Source organism: Oncorhynchus keta, unplaced genomic scaffold (genome assembly GCF_023373465.1).
Source record: "Oncorhynchus keta strain PuntledgeMale-10-30-2019 unplaced genomic scaffold, Oket_V2 Un_contig_4464_pilon_pilon, whole genome shotgun sequence".
Taxonomy (NCBI): domain Eukaryota; kingdom Metazoa; phylum Chordata; class Actinopteri; order Salmoniformes; family Salmonidae; genus Oncorhynchus; species Oncorhynchus keta.
The window spans coordinates 122,426-142,240 of NW_026287783.1; the positions used below are offsets into that span (position 1 = coordinate 122,426).

The 19,815-nt window shown below is 50.7% G+C and overlaps 1 protein-coding gene across 1 annotated transcript in view; it reads right to left on the minus strand.

Annotated features, from left to right (window-relative positions):
• Positions 1 to 19,815, minus strand: part of LOC127924695 (rho GTPase-activating protein 8-like) — a 66,392-nt gene that overhangs the window by 33,706 nt on the left and 12,871 nt on the right. Inside the window, 3 exon segments of the mRNA XM_052509405.1 lie at positions 452 to 539; positions 6,890 to 7,033; positions 17,144 to 17,216. Of these exon segments, the coding sequence (XP_052365365.1) occupies positions 452 to 539; positions 6,890 to 7,033; positions 17,144 to 17,183 (272 nt within the window). The 5' untranslated portion in view covers positions 17,184 to 17,216.

Genomic DNA, 19,815 nt, shown 5'->3' on the forward strand with positions numbered 1-19,815 from the left:
GAACAGACCATAGAGGTAGATATGGACTACATAGAGCAGAACAGACCATAGAGGACATTCCACAGATGTAGATATGGACTACATAGAGCAGAACAGACCATAGAGGTAGATATGGACTACATAGAGCAGAACAGACCATAGAGGTAGATATGGACTACATAGAGCAGAACAGACCATAGAGGTAGATATGGACTACATAGAGCAGAACAGACCATAGAGGTAGATATAGACTACATAGAGCAGAACAGACCATAGAAGTAGATATGGACTACATAGAGCAGAACAGACCATAGAGGTAGATATAGACTACATAGAGCAGAACAGACCACAGAGGTAGATATGGACTACATAGAGCAGAACAGACCATAGAGGTAGATATGGACTACATAGAGCTACTACGGGTCAAGTGTACATAAACAACACATATCGTATGATGGTTGTCCTGACTCACTGCAGTAGGTGGTGGTGGTTGAGCTGATGGGAGGGGGGCATCAGGCAGCTACTGAAGATCACTAGCTTCCTGCCATAGTTATCATCACCTGGAGAGAACAGAGAACAGAGAGAACAGGAGCAGAGAGAGAGAACAGGAGCAGAGAGAGATAACAGGAGCAGAGAGAGAGAACAGGAGCAGAGAGAGAGAACAGGAGCAGAGAGAGAGAACAGGAGCAGAGAGAGAGAACAGGAGCAGAGAGAGAGAACAGGAGCAGAGAGAGAGAACAGGAGCAGAGAGAGAGAACAGGAGCAGAGAGAGAGAACAGGAGCAGAGAGAGAGAACAGGAGCAGAGAGAGAGAACAGGAGCAGAGAGAGATAACAGGAGCAGAGAGAGAGAACAGGAGCAGAGAGAGAGAACAGGAGCAGAGAGAGATAACAGGAGGAGAGAGAGAGAACAGGAGCAGAGAGAGAGAACAGGAGCAGAGAGAGAGAACAGGAGCAGAGAGAGAGAACAGGAGCAGAGAGAGAGAACAGGAGCAGAGAGAGAGAACAGGAGCAGAGAGAGAGAACAGGAGCAGAGAGAGAGAACAGGAGCAGAGAGAGAGAACAGGAGCAGAGAGAGAGAACAGGAGCAGAGAGAGAGAACAGGAGCAGAGAGAGAGAACAGGAGCAGAGAGAGAGAACAGGAGGAGAGAGAGAACAGGAGGAGAGAGAGAGAACAGGAGGAGAGAGAGAACAGGAGAGAGAGAGAACAGAGAGAAAACAGAGAGAACAGGAGGAGAGAGAGAACAGGAGGAGAGAGAGAACAGAAGGAGAGAGAGAGAGCAGGAGGAGAGAGAGGACAGGAGGAGAGAGAGAACAGGAGGAGAGAGAGAGAGCAGGAGGAGAGAGAGAACAGGAGGAGAGAGAGAGAGCAGGAGGAGAGAGAGAACAGGAGGAGAGAGAGAACAGGAGGAGAGAGAGAGAGCAGGAGGAGAGAGAGAACAGGAGGAGAGAGAACCGGAGGAGAGAACAGAGAAAACAGAGAGAAAACAGAGAGAACAGGAGGAGAGAGAGAACAGGAGCAGAGAGAGAGAACAGGAGCAGAGAGAGATAACAGGAGCAGAGAGAGATAACAGGAGAGAGAGAGAGAACAGGAGGAGAGAGAGAACAGGAGGAGAGAGAGAACAGGAGGAGAGAGAACAGAGAGAAAACAGAGAGAAAACAGAGAGAACAGGAGGAGAGAGAGAACAGGAGGAGAGAGAACAGAGAGAAAACAGAGAGAACAGGAGGAGGAGAGAGCACATCAGCACATTAATCCTTATTAGAACCGGTGTAGAGCCTAACTGGAACACATAGACACCGTGTCAGTTTACAGTTTTTGGGGAAGATCATTTTTCACCATAAAAACAATGCCCCTTTATAAGACAGCATTACACAGAGAATCACTTTGAGAATGGTGTTTTCCCCGCTAATTAATGCATTTAGGAACACTGGTGCTCATAGCCTCCTGCCAGGTACACTGGTGCTCATAGCCTCCTGCCAGGTGTATTGCTGCCATTTAGGAACATTGGTGCTCATAGCCTCCTGCCAGGTACACTGGTGCTCATAGCCTCCTGCCAGGTACACTGGTGCTCATAGCCTCCTGCCAGGTACACTGGTGCTCATAGCCTCCTGCCTGGTACACTGGTGCTCATAGCCTCCTGCCAGGTACACTGGTGCTCATAGCCTCCTGCCAGGTACATTGGTGCTCATAGCCTCCTGCCAGGTGAATGGTGCTCATAGCCTCCTGCCAGGTACATTGGTGCTCATAGCCTCCTGCCAGGTACATTGGTGCTCATAGCCTCCTGCCAGGTACATTGGTGCTCATAGCCTCCTGCCAGGTACATTGGTGCTCATAGCCTCCTGCCAGGTGCACTGGTGCTCATAGCCTCCTGCCAGGTGCACTGGTGCACATAGCCTCCTGCCAGGAACACTGGTGCTCATAGCCTCCTGCCAGGTACACTGGTGCTCATAGCCTCCTGCCAGGTACAATGGTGCTCATAGCCTCCTGCCAGGTACACTGGTGCTCATAGCCTCCTGCCAGGTACACTGGTGCTCATAGCCTCCTGCCAGGTACATTGGTGCTCATAGCCTCCTGCCAGGTACATTGGTGCTCATAGCCTCCTGCCAGGTACATTGGTGCTCATAGCCTCCTGCCAGGTACACTGGTGCTCATAGCCTCCTGCCAGGTACATTGGTGCTCATAGCCTCCTGCCAGGTACACTGGTGCTCATAGCCTCCTGCCAGGTACACTGGTGCTCATAGCCTCCTGCCAGGTACACTGGTGCTCATAGCCTCCTGCCAGGTACACTGGTGCTCATAGCCTCCTGCCAGGTGAATTGGTGCTCATAGCCTCCTGCCAGGTGAATTGGTGCTCATAGCCTCCTGCCAGGTGCATTGGTGCTCATAGCCTCCTGCCAGGTGCATTGGTGCTCATAGCCTCCTGCCAGGTACATTGGTGCTCATAGCCTCCTGCCAGGTGCACTGGTGCTCATAGCCTCCTGCCAGGTACATTGGTGCTCATAGCCTCCTGCCAGGTACATTGGTGCTCATAGCCTCCTGCCAGGTACACTGGTGCTCATAGCCTCCTGCCAGGTGCATTGCTGCCATTTAGTGACGATTTTCAAGCCAAAACGTTCTGATCTGATGCATCAGCTTCATTGCTTTTAAAAGGTGTTTTGATGCTTGTGGTTGTATTCATTTGGGATCTATCGCATCCCACAACTGTCCCAGACGATGTCTGGAATATTTCTCTCGCACCTTTAGGACAAGTTGGCCTAACAGGATACAGGGCATTCAGGAAGTATTCAGACCCTTTCACCTTTAGGACAGGTTGACCCAACAGGATACAGGGCATTCAGGAAGTATTCAGACCCTTTCACCTTTAGGACAGGTTGGCCCAACAGGATACAGGGCATTCAGCAGGAAGTATTCAGACCCTTTCACCTTTAGGACAGGTTGGCCTAACAGGATACAGGGCATTCAGGAAGTATTCAGACCCTTTCACCTTTAGGACAGGTTGACCCAACAGGATACAGAGCATTCAGGAAGTATTCAGACCCTTTCACCTTTAGGACAAGTTGACCCAACAGGATACAGGGCATTCAGGAAGTATTCAGACCCTTTCACCTTTAGGACAGGTTGACCCAACAGGATACAGGGCATTCAGGAAGTATTCAGACCCTTTCACCTTTAGGACAGGTTGGCCCAACAGGATACAGGGCATTCAGGAAGTATTCAGACCCTTTCACCTTTAGGACAGGTTGACCCAACAGGATACAGGGCATTCAGGAAGTATTCAGACCCTTTCACCTTTAGGACAGGTTGACCCAACAGGATACAGGGCATTCAGGAAGTATTCAGACCCTTTCACCTTTAGGACAGGTTGACCCAACAGGATACAGGGCATTCAGGAAGTATTCAGACCCTTTCATCTTTAGGACAGGTTGACCCAACAGGATACAGGGCATTCAGGAAGTATTCAGACCCTTTCACCTTTAGGACAGGTTGACCCAACAGGATACAGGGCATTCAGGAAGTATTCAGACCCTTTCACCTTTAGGACAGGTTGACCCAACAGGATACAGGGCATTCAGGAAGTATTCAGACACTTTCACCTTTAGGACAGGTTGGCCCAACAGGATACAGGGCATTCAGGAAGTATTCAGACCCTTTCACCTTTAGGACAAGTTGACCCAACAGGATACAGGGCATTGAGGAAGTATTCAGACCCTTTCACCTTTAGGACAGGTTGACCCAACAGGATACAGGGCATTCAGGAAGTATTCAGACCCTTTCACCTTTAGGACAAGTTGGCCCAACAGGATACAGGGCATTCAGGAAGTATTCAGACCCTTTCACCTTTAGGACAGGTTGGCCCAACAGGATACAGGGCATTCAGGAAGTATTCAGACCCTTTCACCTTTAGGACAGGTTGGCCCAACAGGATACAGGGCATTCAGGAAGTATTCAGACCCTTTTGTTACAGACTTTTTCTAAAATCTATGAAATACATATTATCCTCATCGATCCACACACATTACCACAAAATGCCAAAGCAAAAATAGATATTTTTTTGGAAAATCTATAAAAATAAAAAACACATACCTTATTTACAAAAGGATTCAGACTCTTTGCTATGAGTCTCGAAATTGAGCTCAGGTGCATCCTGTTTCCATTGATCATCCTTGAGATGTTTCTACAACTTGGAGTCCACTTGTGGTAAATTCTATTGATTGGACATGATTTGGAAAGGCACACACCTGTCTATATAAGGTCCCACAGTTGACAGTGCATGTCAGAGCAAAAACCAAGCCATGAGGTCGAAGGAATTGTCCGTAGAGCTCCGAGACAGGTTTGTGTCGAGGCACAGATCTGGGGAAGGGTTCCAAAAAATATCAGCAGCATTGAAGGTTCTCAAGAACACAGTGGCCTCCATCATTATTAAATGGAAGAAGTCTGGAACCACCAAGACTCTTCCTAGTGCTGGCTGCCCGGCCAAACTGAGCAATCTGGGGAGAAGGGCCTTGGTCAGGGAGGTGACGGTGGTCACTCTGACAGAGCTCCATAGTTCCTTTGTGGAGATGGGAGAACCTTCCAGAAGGACAACCATTTCTGCAGCACTCCACCAATCAGGCCTTTATGGTAGAGTGGCCAGACGGAAGCCACTCCTCAGTAATATGCCCATGACAGCCCGCTTGGAGTTGCAAAAAGGCACCTAAAGAAACAAGATTCTATGGTCTGATGAAAACAAGATTGAACTCTTTGACCTGAATGCCAAGTGTCACGTCTGGAGGAAACCTGGCACCATCCCTACAGTGAAGAATGGTGGTGGTAACATCATGCTGTGGGGATGTTTTTCAGCGGCAGGGACTGGGAGACGAGTCAGGATCGAGGGAAGATGAACGGAGCAAAGTATAGAGAGATCCTTGATGAAAACCTTCTCCAGAGTGCGAAGGACCTCAGACTGGGGTGAAGGTTCACCTTCCAACAGGACAACGACCCTAAGCACACAGCCAAGACAACACAGGAGTGGCTTTGGGACAAGTCTCTGAATGTCCTTGAGTGGCCCAGCCGGAGCCCGGACTTGAACCCTCTGGAGAGACCTGAAAATAGCTGTGCAGCGATGCAACCCGGACAGAGCTTGAGAGGATCTGCAGAGAAAAATGGGAGAAACTCCTCAAATACAGGTGTGTCAAGGGTTAGGGTTAGGAGGTGTGACCTGTAGGATCCCTGTGACCTGTAGGATCCCTGTAGGATCCCTGTAGGATCCCTGTAGGATCCCTGTGACCTGTAGGATCCCTGTGGCCCCTATGATCCCTGTAGGATCCCTGTGACCCGTAGGATCCCTGTAGGATCCCTGTGACCTGTAGGATCCCTGTAGGATCCCTGTGACCTGTAGGATCCCTGTCGGATCCCTGTGACCTGTAGGATCCCTGTGACCTGTCGGATCCCTGTGGCCTGTCGGATCCCTGTGGCCTGTCGGATCCCTGTGGCCTGTAGGATACCTGTGGCCTGTAGGATACCTGTGGCCTGTAGGATCCCTGTGGCCTGTAGGATCCCTGTGACCTGTAGGATCCCTGTGGCCTGTAGGATCCCTGTAGGATCCCTGTGGCCTGTAGGATCCCTGTGGCCTGTAGGATCCCTGTGGCCTGTAGGATACCTGTGGCCTGTAGGATCCCTGTGACCTGTAGGATCCCTGTGACCTGTAGGATCCCTGTGACCTGTTGGATCCCTGTGGACTGTTGGATCCCTGTGGCCTGTAGGATCCCTGTGACCTGTAGGATCCCTGTGGCCTGTCGGATCCCTGTGGCCTGTCAGATCCCTGTAGGATCCCTGTGACCTGTAGGATCCCTGTGGCCTGTAGGATCCCTGTGGCCTGTAGGATCCCTGTGGCCACATCATAGTAGGGGTGAGAGGTGTCCTGGTTACCTGTGACCAGTAGGATCCCGTGTCGAGCCACATCGCAGTAGGGGTGAGAGGTGTCCTGGTTACCTGTGACCTGTAGGATCCTGTGTCGAGCCACATCGTAGTAGGGGTGAGAGGTGTCCTGGTTACCTGTGACCTGTAGGATCCTGTGTCGAGCCACATCGTAGTAGGGGTGAGAGGTGTCCTGGTTACCTGTGACCTGTAGGATCCTGTGTCGAGCCACATCGTAGTAGGGGTGAGAGGTGTCCTGGTTACCTGTGACCTGTAGGATCCCGTGTCGAGCCACATCGTAGTAGGGGTGAGAGGTGTCCTGGTTACCTGTGACCTGTAGGATCCTGTGCCGAGCCACATCGTAGTAGGGGTGAGAGGTGTCCTGGTTACCTGTGACCTGTAGGATCCTGTGTCGAGCCACATCGTAGTAGGGGTGAGAGGTGTCCTGGTTACCTGTGACCTGTAGGATCCTGTGTCGAGCCACATCATAGTAGGGGTGAGAGGTGTCCTGGTTACCTGTGACCTGTAGGATCCCGTGTCGAGCCACATCGTAGTAGGGGTGAGAGGTGTCCTGGCTGAAGCTGACTCTACGTGGGGCTGGAGGGCGATCCGGACGGTACCCATGACGACCCTGCTCCTCATCTTCTTCCTTCTGCAGCTCTGAGGAGACAAATAGAGGGTCGCCATGTTACACCAAAACTGTCAATGTTGCAGTTCCAGTGTCAGGCCCACTCGCCCCCGGTGTCAGGCCCACTCGCCCCCAGTGTCAGGCCCACTCGCCCCCAGTGTCAGGCCCACTCGCCCCCAGTGTCAGGCCCACTCGCCCCCAGTGTCAAGCCCACTCGCCCCCAGTGTCAGGCCCACTCGCCCCCAGTGTCAGGCCCACTCGCCCCCAGTGTCAGGCCCACTCGCCCCCAGTGTCAGGCCCACTCGCCCCCGGTGTCAGGCCCACTCGCCCCCGGTGTCAGGCCCACTCGCCCCCGGTGTCAGGCCCACTCGCCCCCGGTGTCAGGCCCACTCGCCCCCGGTGTCAGGCCCACTCGCCCCCGTGTCAGGCCCACTCGCCCCCGGTGTCAGGCCCACTCGCCCCCAGTGTCAGGCCCCCAGTGTCAGGCCCCCAGTGTCAGGCCCCCAGTGTCAGGCCCCCAGTGTCAGGCCCCCAGTGTCAGGCCCCCAGTGTCAGGCCCACTCGCCCCCAGTGTCAGGCCCACTCGCCCCCAGTGTCAGGCCCCCAGTGTCAGGCCCACTCGCCCCCAGTGTCAGGCCCACTCGCCCCCAGTGTCAGGCCCCCAGTGTCAGGCCCACTCGCCCCCAGTGTCAGGCCCACTCGCCCCCAGTGTCAGGCCCACTCGCCCCCAGTGTTAGGCCCACTCGCCCCCAGTGTCAGGCCCACTCGCCCCCAGTGTCAGGCCCACTCGCCCCCAGTGTCAGGCCCCCAGTGTCAGGCCCCCAGTGTCAGGCCCACTCGCCCCCAGTGTCAGGCCCCCAGTGTCAGGCCCACTCACCCCCAGTGTCAGGCCCACTCGCCCCCAGTGTCAGGCCCACTCGCCCCCAGTGTCAGGCCCACTCGCCCCCAGTGTTAGGCCCACTCGCCCCCAGTGTTAGGCCCACACTGTATTGAACTCAGTAGGGAATCAACTATTAGATTGAATTTAGCAGGGAGTCAACTAAATGCATTGAACTTAGTAGGGAGTCAACTAAATGCATTGAACTTAGGAACTTAGGGGTTAGGATTTAGGAGTTAGGGTTTAGGGGTTAATTTAGGCGTTAGGGGTTAGCGGTTAGGGTTTAGTGGTTAGGATTTAGAGGTTCGGATTTAGAGGTTCGGATTTAGAGGTTCGGATTTAGAGGTTCGGAATTAGAGGTTCGGAATTAGAGGTTCGGATTTAGAGGTTCGGATTTAGAGGTTCGGATTTAGGGGTTCGGATTTAGGGTTCGGATTTAGGGTATGGACATCCCAAGGATCCCAGATAGCACTAATCGTTATTAAACAGTGTTGCTCTGTAGCACACTGAGGAGGTTGATGACATGCTGATCTTTCAAAATACTCTTTCATGACATCACTTCAATCACACATAACTAGTCCTGTAACAGACTACTACTACTGACTAGGTTATGGGCCCATAACTAGTCCTGTTACAGACTACTACTACTGACTAGGTTATGGGCCCATAACTAGTCCTGTAGCATACTACTACTACTGACTAGGTTATGGGCCCATAACTAGTCCTGTAGCATACTACTACTACTGACTAGGTTATGACACATAACTAGTCCCGTAACAGACTACTACTACTGACTAGGTTATGACACATAACTAGTCCCGTAACAGACTACTACTACTACTGACTAGGTTATGACACATAACCAGTCCTGTAACAGACTACTACTACTACTGACTAGGTTATGGGCCCATAACTAGTCCTGCAACAGACTACTACTACTACTACTGACTAGGTTATGGGCCCATAACTAGTCCTGCAACAGACTACTACTACTGACTAGGTTATGGGCCCATAACTAGTCCTGTAACAGACTACTACTACTGACTAGGTTATGGGCCCATAACTAGTCCTGTAACAGACTACTACTACTGACTAGGTTATGACACATAACTAGTCCTGTAACAGACTACTACTACTGACTAGGTTATGACACATAACTAGTCCTGTAACAGACTACTACTACTGACTAGGTTATGACACATAACTAGTCCTGTAACAGACTACTACTACTGACTAGGTTATGGGCCCATAACTAGTCCTGTTACAGACTACTACTACTGACTAGGTTATGACACATAACTAGTCCTGTTACAGACTACTACTACTACTGACTAGGTTATGGGCCCATAACTAGTCCTGTAACAGACTACTACTACTACTGACTAGGTTATGGGCCCATAACTAGTCCTGTAACAGACTACTACTACTACTACTACTACTGACTAGGTTATGGGCCCATAACTAGTCCTGTAACAGACTAATACTACTACTACTACTGACTAGGTTATGGGCCCATAACTAGTCCTGTAACAGACTAATACTACTACTACTACTGACTAGGTTATGACACATAACTAGTCCTGTAACAGACTACTACTACTACTACTACTGACTAGGTTATGGGCCCATAACTAGTCCTGTAACAGACTACTACTACTACTGACTAGGTTATGACACATAACTAGTCCTGTAACAGACTACTACTACTGACTAGGTTATGGGCCCATAACTAGTCCTGTAACAGACTACTACTACTACTGACTAGGTTATGGGCCCATAACTAGTCCTGTAACAGACTACTACTACTACTGACTAGGTTATGGGCCCATAACTAGTCCTCTAACAGACTAATACTACTACTACTACTGACTAGGTTATGGGCCCATTCCCTTTTAAACATGTTGATAATTGAGAATAACTGAACTCCTCTATAAATTCACATCCATTTCCTGGTTCGTGTCGGGTCTTCCTGTCCGTTGCTGTTTTCCGCCCCAAAAAACTGATAATCCAAAAAACAGGGACTGGAAACTGTGTCCTGATCTAGATCAGTATTTACCCTGCTCTGCCCTGTCCAGAGGGAAGGAAACCAGAAATACTGTGTCCTGATCTAGATCAGTATTTACCCTGCTCTGCCCTGTCCAGAGGGAAGGAAACCAGAAATACTGTGTCCTAATCTGGATCAGTATTTAACCTGCTCTGCCCTGTCCAGAGGGAAGGAAACCAGAAATACTGTGTCCTGATCTAGATCAGTATTTAACCTGCTCTGCCCTGTCCAGAGGGAATGAAACCAGAAATACTGTGTCCTAATCTAGATCAGTATTTACCCTGCTCTGCCCTGTCCAGAGGGAATGAAACCAGAAATACTGTGTCCTGATCTAGATCAGTATTTAACCTGCTCTGCCCTGTCCAGAGGGAATGAAACCAGAAATACTGTGTCCTAATCTGGATCAGTATTTAACCTGCTCTGCCCTGTCCAGAGGGAAGGAAACCAGAAATACTGTGTCCTGATCTAGATCAGTATTTACCCTGCTCTGCCCTGTCCAGAGGGAATGAAACCAGAAATACTGTGTCCTGATCTAGATCAGTATTTACCCTGCTCTGCCCTGTCCAGAGGGAAGGAAACCAGAAATACTGTGTCCTAATCTGGATCAGTATTTAACCTGCTCTGCCCTGTCCAGAGGGAATGAAACCAGAAATACTGTGTCCTAATCTAGATCAGTATTTACCCTGCTCTGCCCTGTCCAGAGGGAATGAAACCAGAAATACTGTGTCCTGATCTAGATCAGTATTTAACCTGCTCTGCCCTGTCCAGAGGGAATGAAACCAGAAATACTGTGTCCTAATCTGGATCAGTATTTAACCTGCTCTGCCCTGTCCAGAGGGAAGGAAACCAGAAATACTGTGTCCTGATCTAGATCAGTATTTACCCTGCTCTGCCCTGTCCAGAGGGAATGAAACCAGAAATACTGTGTCCTGATCTAGATCAGTATTTACCCTGCTCTGCCCTGTCCAGAGGAAGGAAACCAGAAATACTGTGTCCTAATCTGGATCAGTATTTACCCTGCTCTGCCCTGTCCAGAGGGAATGAAACCAGAAATACTGTGTCCTGATCTAGATCAGTATTTACCCTGCTCTGCCCTGTCCAGAGGGAATGAAACCAGAAATACTGTGTCCTGATCTAGATCAGTATTTACCCTGCTCTGCCCTGTCCAGAGGGAATGAAACCAGAAATACTGTGTCCTAATCTAGATCAGTATTTAACCTGCTCTGCCCTGTCCAGAGGGAATGAAACCAGAAATACTGTGTCCTGATCTAGATCAGCATTTACCCTGCTCTGCCCTGTCCAGAGGGAATGAAACCAGAAATACTGTGTCCTAATCTAGATCAGTATTTAACCTGCTCTGCCCTGTCCAGAGGGAATGAAACCAGAAATACTGTGTCCTAATCTAGATCAGTATTTACCCTGCTCTGGACTAACTGTGGAATGGGGACACTACTGCTCAGTCAGACTAATGGACTAACTGTGGAATGGGGACACTACTGCTCAGTCAGACTAATGGACTAACTTTGGAATGGGGACACTACTGCTCAGTCAAATGGACTAACTGTGGAATGGGGACACTACTGCTCAGTCAAACTAATGGACTAACTGTGGAATGGGGACACTACTGCTCAGTCAAACTAATGGACTAACTGTGGAATGGGGACACTACCGTTAAGTCAAACTAATGGACTAACTGTGGAATGGAGACACTACTGCTCAGTTAAAATGGACTAACAGTGGAATGGGGACACTACTGCTCAGTCAAATGGACTAACTGTGGAATGGGGACAGTACTGCTCAGTCAAACTAATGGACTAACTGTGGAATGGGGACACTACCGCTCAGTCAAACTAATGGACAAACTGTGGAATGGGGACACTACCGCTCAGTCAAACTAATGGACTAACTGTGGAATGGGGACAGTACTGCTCAGTCAAACTAATGGACTAACTGTGGAATGGGGACACTACTGCTCAGTCAAACTAATGGACTAACTGTGGAATGGGGACAGTACTGCTCAGTCAAACTAATGGACAAACTGTGGAATGGGGACAGTACTGCTCAGTCAAACTAATGGACAAACTGTGGAATGGGGACAGTACTGCTCAGTCAAACTAATGGACTAACTGTGGAATGGGGACACTACCGCTCAGTCAAACTAATGGACAAACTGTGGAATGGGGACACTACCGCTCAGTCAAACTAATGGACTAACTGTGGAATGGGGACAGTACTGCTCAGTCAAACGAATGGACTAACTGTGGAATGGGGACACTACTGCTCAGTCAAACTAATGGACTAACTGTGGAATGGGGACAGTACTGCTCAGTCAAACTAATGGACTAACTGTGGAATGGGGACAGTACTGCTCAGTCAAACTAATGGACAAACTGTGGAATGGGGACAGTACTGCTCAGTCAAACTAATGGACTAACTGTGGAATGGGGACACTACTGCTCAGTCAAACTAATGGACTAACTGTGGAATGGGGACAGTACTGCTCAGTCAAACTAATGGACTAACTGTGGAATGGGGACACTACCGCTCAGTCAAACTAATGGACAAACTGTGGAATGGGGACACTACCGCTCAGTCAAACTAATGGACTAACTGTGGAATGGGGACAGTACTGCTCAGTCAAACTAATGGACTAACTGTGGAATGGGGACACTACTGCTCAGTCAAACTAATGGACTAACTGTGGAATGGGGACAGTACTGCTCAGTCAAACTAATGGACAAACTGTGGAATGGGGACAGTACTGCTCAGTCAAACTAATGGACAAACTGTGGAATGGGGACAGTACTGCTCAGTCAAACTAATGGACTAACTGTGGAATGGGGACACTACTGCTCAGTCAAACTAATGGACTAACTGTGGAATGGGGACAGTACTGCTCAGTCAAACTAATGGACTAACTGTGGAATGGGGACACTACTGCTCAGTTAAAATGGACTAACTGTGGAATGGGGACACTACCGCTCAGTCAAACTAATGGACAAACTGTGGAATGGGGACACTACTGCTCAGTCAAACTAATGGACTAACTGTGGAATGGGTAAGGATATTTTTACGATCCTCCTTCCAGGAAAAGACATTGGAAGGAGAACACAGTCAGCTGTGGTCACAAAAACAAAGACCTGTTGATATTCTAGGTACTTTCCAGCTGCGTGGTTTTCCTTGAAGTGGTGTGACGGAATGTTGAGCGGATGACCTCCCAGTCCTTGGCCTGGCAGAGAGGAGGATGAAGGCGGAGAGGAGGTAGAAGGTAGAGAGGAGGTAGAAGGTAGAGAGGAGGTAGAAGGGAGAGAGGAGGTAGAAGGGAGAGAGGAGGAGGAGGTAGAAGACAGAGAGGAGGTAGAAGGGAGAGAGGAGGTAGAAGGGGAGAGGAGGAGGTAGAAGGCAGAGAGGAGGATGAAGGGAGAGAGGAGGATGAAGGGAGAGAGGAGGTAGAAGGCAGAGAGGAGGTAGAAGGCAGAGAGGAGGATGAAGGGAGAGAGGAGGATGAAGGGAGAGAGGAGGTAGAAGGCAGAGAGGAGGATGAAGGCAGAGAGGAGGTAGAAGGAAGAGAGGAGGATGAAGGGAGAGAGGAGGATGAAGGGAGAGAGGAGGTAGAAGGGAGAGAGGAGGATGAAGGGAGAGAGGAGGTAGACGGGAGAGAGGAGGATGAAGGGAGAGAGGAGGTAGACGGGAGAGAGGAGGTAGACGGGAGAGAGGAGGATGAAGGGAGAGAGGAGGTAGAAGGCAGAGAGGAGGTAGAAGGCAGAGAGGAGGTAGAAGGGAGAGAGGAGGATGAAGGGAGAGAGGAGGTAGACGGGAGAGAGGAGGTAGACAGGGAGAGAGGAGGATGAAGGGAGAGAGGAGGTAGAAGGGAGAGAGGAGGTAGAAGGCAGAGAGGAGGATGAAGGCAGAGAGGAGGTAGAAGGCAGAGAGGAGGTAGAAGGGAGAGAGGAGGATGAAGGGAGAGAGGAGGATGAAGGGAGAGAGGAGGTAGAAGGGAGAGAGGAGGTAGAAGGCAGAGAGGAGGATGAAGGTAGAGAGGAGGTAGAAGGCAGAGAGGAGGTAGAAGGCAGAGAGGAGGATGAAGGTAGAGAGGATGTAGAAGGGAGAGAGGAGGTAGAAGGGAGAGAGGAGGATGAAGGTAGAGAGGAGGTAGAAGGGAGAGAGGAGGTAGAAGGCAGAGAGGAGGATGAAGGCAGAGAGGAGGTAGAAGGGAGAGAGGAGGTAGAAGGGAGAGAGGAGGATGAAGGGAGAGAGGAGGATGAAGGGAGAGAGGAGGAGGAGGTAGAAGGGAGAGAGGAGGTAGAAGGGAGAGAGGAGGTAGAAGGGAGAGAGGAGGTAGAAGGCAGAGAGGAGGTAGAAGGCAGAGAGGAGGTAGAAGGGAGAGAGGAGGTAGAAGGGAGAGAGGAGGTAGAAGGGAGAGAGGAGGTAGAAGGGAGAGAGGAGGTAGAAGGGAGAGAGGAGGTAGAAGGCAGAGAGGAGGATGAAGGCAGAGAGGAGGATGAAGGCAGAGAGGAGGTAGAAGGGAGAGAGGAGGTAGAAGGCAGAGAGGAGGTACAAGGCAGAGAGGAGGTAGAAGGGGGAGAGGAGGTACAAGGCAGAGAGGAGGTAGAAGGGGAGAGGAGGAGGAGGTAGAAGGGAGAGAGGAGGTACAAGGCAGAGAGGAGGTAGAAGGGGAGAGGAGGAGGAGGTAGAAGGGAGAGAGGAGGTAGAAGGGGGAGAGGAGGAGGAGGTAGAAGGGAGAGAGGAGGTAGAAGGGGGAGAGGAGGAGGAGGTAGAAGGGAGAGAGGAGGAGGAGGTAGAAGGGAGAGAGGAGGTAGAATGGAGAGAGGAGGATGAAGGGAGAGAGGAGGGAGAAGGGAGAGAGGAGCTGACACTAAGACTGACTCAGAGCAGAGGGAATGTGGGCCCTGCCCAGATATGGCCTCCTCTCCCTCCCCAAGCCCCTCCAGATATAATTATGAGCTGGGCCTCTTATCAGCAAGATGACCCGTCCTCCTCCTCCACGTCCTCCTCCTCCACGTCCTCCTCCTCCACGTCTTCCTCCTCCACGTCTTCCTCCTCCACGTCCTCCTCCTCCACATCCTCCTCCTCCACATCCTCCTCCTCCACATCCTCCTCCTCCACATCCCTCTCCTCCTCCTCCTTCTTCTTCTTAGATTGCATACAAAGCTATTTTTAGAACAGGCAACGTGTAATCTAACATGTGGTTGGGAGGAAACTAAGCCTGTTTGTGTTTGGGTCCCCAGACTGAATCATATCCTCTGTTCTGAGACCAGTCAGTAAGAGGGGGAGGGGTCAGGCAGATCTTAGCTACATGGTCAATGACAGCCTGAGTTTTTGTGGGCAGTGTCATGGTGAGAGATTTGTCCCTCTACTGTCAGATCTAGGGCATTGATAATTTCCTGTACCCTTTAGAGAGAACACCACTGAACCAGTACGCTGTAGAGAGAACACCACTGACCCAGTACCCTTTAGAGAGAACACGACTGACACAGTACCCTTTAGAGAGAACATCACTGAACCAGTACACTTTAGAGAGAACACCACTGACCCAGTACGCTGTAGAGAGAACATCACTGAACCAGTACACTTTAGAGAGAACACCACTGACCCAGTACGCTGTAGAGAGAACACCACTGACCCAGTACCCTTTAGAGAGAACACCACTGACCCAGTACGCTTTAGAGAGAACACCACTGACCCAGTACCCTTTAGAGAGAACACGACTGACACAGTACCCTTTAGAGAGAACACCACTGACCCAGTACCCTTTAGAGAGAACACCACTGACCCAGTACCCTTTAGAGAGAACACCACTGACCCAGTACCCTTTAGAGAGAACACCACTGACCCAGTACGCTTTAGAGAGAACACCACTGAACCAGTACCCTTTAGAGAGAACACCACTGACCCAGTACGCTTTAGAGAGAACACCACTGACCCAGTACCCTTTAGAGAGAACACCACTGACCCAGTACGCTTTAGAGAGAACATCACTGACCCAGTACCCTTTAGAGAGAACACCACTGACCCAGTACGCTTTAGAGAGAACATCACTGACCCAGTACCCTTTAGAGAGAACACCACTGACCCAGTACGCTTTAGAGAGAACATCACTGACCCAGTACCCTTTAGAGAGAACATCACTGACCCAGTACCCTTTAGAGAGAACATCACTGACCCAGTACCCTTTAGAGAGAACACCACTGACCCAGTACCCTTTAGAGAGAACACCACTGACCCAGTACCCTTTAGAGAACACCACTGACCCAGTACGCTTTAGAGAGAACACCACTGACCCAGTACCCTTTAGAGAGAACACCACTGACCCAGTACCCTTTAGAGAGAACACCACTGACCCAGTACGCTTTAGAGAGAACATCACTGACCCAGTACCCTTTAGAGAGAACATCACTGACCCAGTACCCTTTAGAGAGAACACCACTGACCCAGTACCCTTTAGAGAGAACACCACTGACCCAGTACACTTTAGAGAACACCACTGACCCAGTACCCTTTAGAGAGAACACCACTGACCCAGTACACTTTAGAGAACACCACTGACCCAGTACCCTTTAGAGAGAACATCACTGACCCAGTACCCTTTAGAGAGAACACCACTGAACCAGTACGCTTTAGAGAGAACACCACTGACCCAGTACCCTTTAGAGAGAACACCACTGACCCAGTACCCTTTAGAGAGAACACCACTGACCCAGTACCCTTTAGAGGAAGAGAAGGTAGAAAGACCATGTACATTTCTCTCTCTTTAGAGGAAGAGAAGGTAGAAAGACCATGTACATTTCTCTCTCTTTAGAGGAAGAGAAGGTAGAAAGACCATGTACATTTCTCTCTCTTTAGAGGAAGAGAAGGTAGAAAGACCATGTACATTTCTCTCTTTAGAGGAAGAGAAGGTAGAAAGACCATGTACATTTCATGTGTTTCATGGATAGGATGAATAGTGTTAAAATCTCACTTATTAAATAGTAGTGTGTGTGTGTGTGTGTGTGTGTGTGTGTGTGTGTGTCTCACCTATTAAATAGTAGTGTGTGTGTGTGTGTGTGTGTCACCTATTAAATAGTAGTGTGTGTGTGTGTGTGTGTCTCACCTATTAAATAGTAGTGTGTGTGTGTGTGTGTCTCACCTATTAAATAGTAGTGTGTGTGTGTGTGTGTGTGTCACCTATTAAATAGTAGTGTGTGTGTGTGTGTGTCTCACCTATTTCAGCCAGCTGCTCCAGATCAGTAGATGAGATCATCGCTGTTTTCACTTTCAACTTCCACGGTCAACACTGAAAACACAGATTACATTATTATGTAAACACTGTTCATCCTGTCTCGTTACCACCAGCTCTGAAACACTGTCTCGTTACCACCAGCTCTGAAACACTGTCTCGTTACCACCAGCTCTGAAACCCTGTCTCGTTACCACTAGCTCTGAAACACTGTCTCGTTACCACTAGCTCTGAAACCCTGTCTCGTTACCACTAGCTCTGAAACACTGTCTCGTTACCACTAGCTCTGAAACACTGTCTCGTTACCACCAGCTCTGAAACCCTGTCTCGTTACCACTAGCTCTGAAACCCTGTCTCGTTACCACTAGCTCTGAAACACTGTCTCGTTACCACTAGCTCTGAAACCCTGTCTCGTTACCACTAGCTCTGAAACACTGTCTCGTTACCACCAGCTCTGAAACACTGTGTCGTTACCACTAGGGGAGCCCTGTCCTATAGGAGGGTATCTCCAGGAAGAGGCTTGAGGAGCCCTGTCCTATAGGAGGGTATCTCTCCAGGAAGAGGCTTGAGGAGCCCTGCCCTGTCCTATAGAGGGTATCTCTCCAGGAAGAGGCTTGAGGAGCCCTGCCCTGTCCTATAGGAGGGTATCTCTCCAGGAACAGGCTTGAGGAGCCCTGCCCTGTCCTATAGGAGGGTATCTCTCCAGGAAGAGGCTTGAGGAGCCCTGCCATGTCCTATAGGAGGTATCTCTCCAGGAAGAGGCTTGAGGAGCCCTGCCCTGTCCTATAGGAGGGTATCTCTCCAGGAAGAGGGTTGAGGAGCCCTGCCATGTCCTATAGGAGGGTATCTCTCCAGGAAGAGGCTTGAGGAGCCCTGTCCTATAGGAGGGTATCTCTCCAGGAAGAGGCTTGAGGAGCCCTGCCCTGTCCTATAGGAGGTATCTCTCCAGGAAGAGGCTTGAGGAGCCCTGCCCTGTCCTATAGGAGGGTATCTCACCTGGAAGAGGGTTGAGGAGCCCTGTCCTATAGGAGGGTATCTCTCCGGGAAGAGGGTTGAGGAGCCCTGCCCTGTCCTATAGGAGGGTATCTCTCCAGGAAGAGGCTTGAGGAGCCCTGCCCTGTCCTATAGGAGGGTATCTCTCCAGGAAGAGGCTTGAGGAGCCCTGTCCTATAGGAGGGTATCTCTCCAGGAAGAGGCTTGAGGAGCCCTGCCCTGTCCTATAGGAGGGTATCTCTCCAGGAAGAGGGTTGAGGAGCCCTGCCCTGTCCTATAGGAGGGTATCTCTCCAGGAAGAGGGTTGAGGAGCCCTGCCCTGTCCTATAGGAGGGTATCTCTCCAGGAAGAGGGTTGAGGAGCCATGTCCTATAGGAGGGTATCTCTCCAGGAAGAGGCTTGAGGAGCCCTGCCCTGTCCTATAGGAGGGTATCTCTCCAGGAAGAGGCTTGAGGAGCCCTGCCCTGTCCTATAGGAGGGTATCTCACCTGGAAGAGGGTTGAGGAGCCCTGTCCTATAGGAGGGTATCTCTCCAGGAAGAGGGTTGAGGAGCCCTGCCCTGTCCTATAGGAGGGTATCTCTCCAGGAAGAGGCTTGAGGAGCCCTGCCCTGTCCTATAGGAGGGTATCTCTCCAGGAAGAGGCTTGAGGAGCCCTGTCCTATAGGTGGGTATCTCTCCAGGAAGAGGCTTGAGGAGCCCTGTCCTGCCCTATAGGAGGGTATCTCTCCAGGAAGAGGCTTGAGGAGCCCTGCCCTGTCCTATAGGAGGGTATCTCTCCAGGAACAGGCTTGAGGAGCCCTGCCCTGTCCTATAAGAGGGTATCTCTCCAGGAAGAGGCTTGAGGAGCCCTGCCATGTCCTATAGGAGGGTATCTCTCCAGGAAGAGGTTTGAGGAGCCCTGCCCTGTCCTATAGGAGGGTATCTCTCCAGGAAGAGGCTTGAGGAGCCCTGCCCTGTCCTATAGGAGGTATCTCTCCAGGAAGAGGCTTGAGGAGCCCTGCCCTGTCCTATAGGAGGTATCTCTCCAGGAAGAGGCTTGAGGAGCCCTGCCCTGTCCTATAGGAGGGTATCTCTCCAGGAAGAGGCTTGAGGAGCCCTGCCCTGTCCTATAGGAGGGTATCTCTCCAGGAAGAGGGTTGAGGAGCCATGTCCTATAGGAGGGTATCTCTCCAGGAAGAGGCTTGAGGAGCCCTGCCCTGTCCTATAGGAGGTATCTCTCCAGGAAGAGGCTTGAGGAGCCCTGCCCTGTCCTATAGGAGGGTATCTCACCTGGAAGAGGGTTGAGGAGCCCTGTCCTATAGGAGGGTATCTCTCCAGGAAGAGGGTTGAGGAGCCCTGCCCTGTCCTATAGGAGGGTATCTCTCCAGGAAGAGGCTTGAGGAGCCCTGCCCTGTCCTATAGGAGGGTATCTCTCCAGGAAGAGGCTTGAGGAGCCCTGTCCTATAGGTGGGTATCTCTCCAGGAAGAGGCTTGAGGAGCCCTGCCCTGCCCTATAGGAGGTATCTCTCCAGGAAGAGGCTTGAGGAGCCCTGCCCTGTCCTATAGGAGGGTATCTCTCCAGGAACAGGCTTGAGGAGCCCTGCCCTGTCCTATAAGAGGGTATCTCTCCAGGAAGAGGCTTGAGGAGCCCTGCCATGTCCTATAGGAGGGTATCTCTCCAGG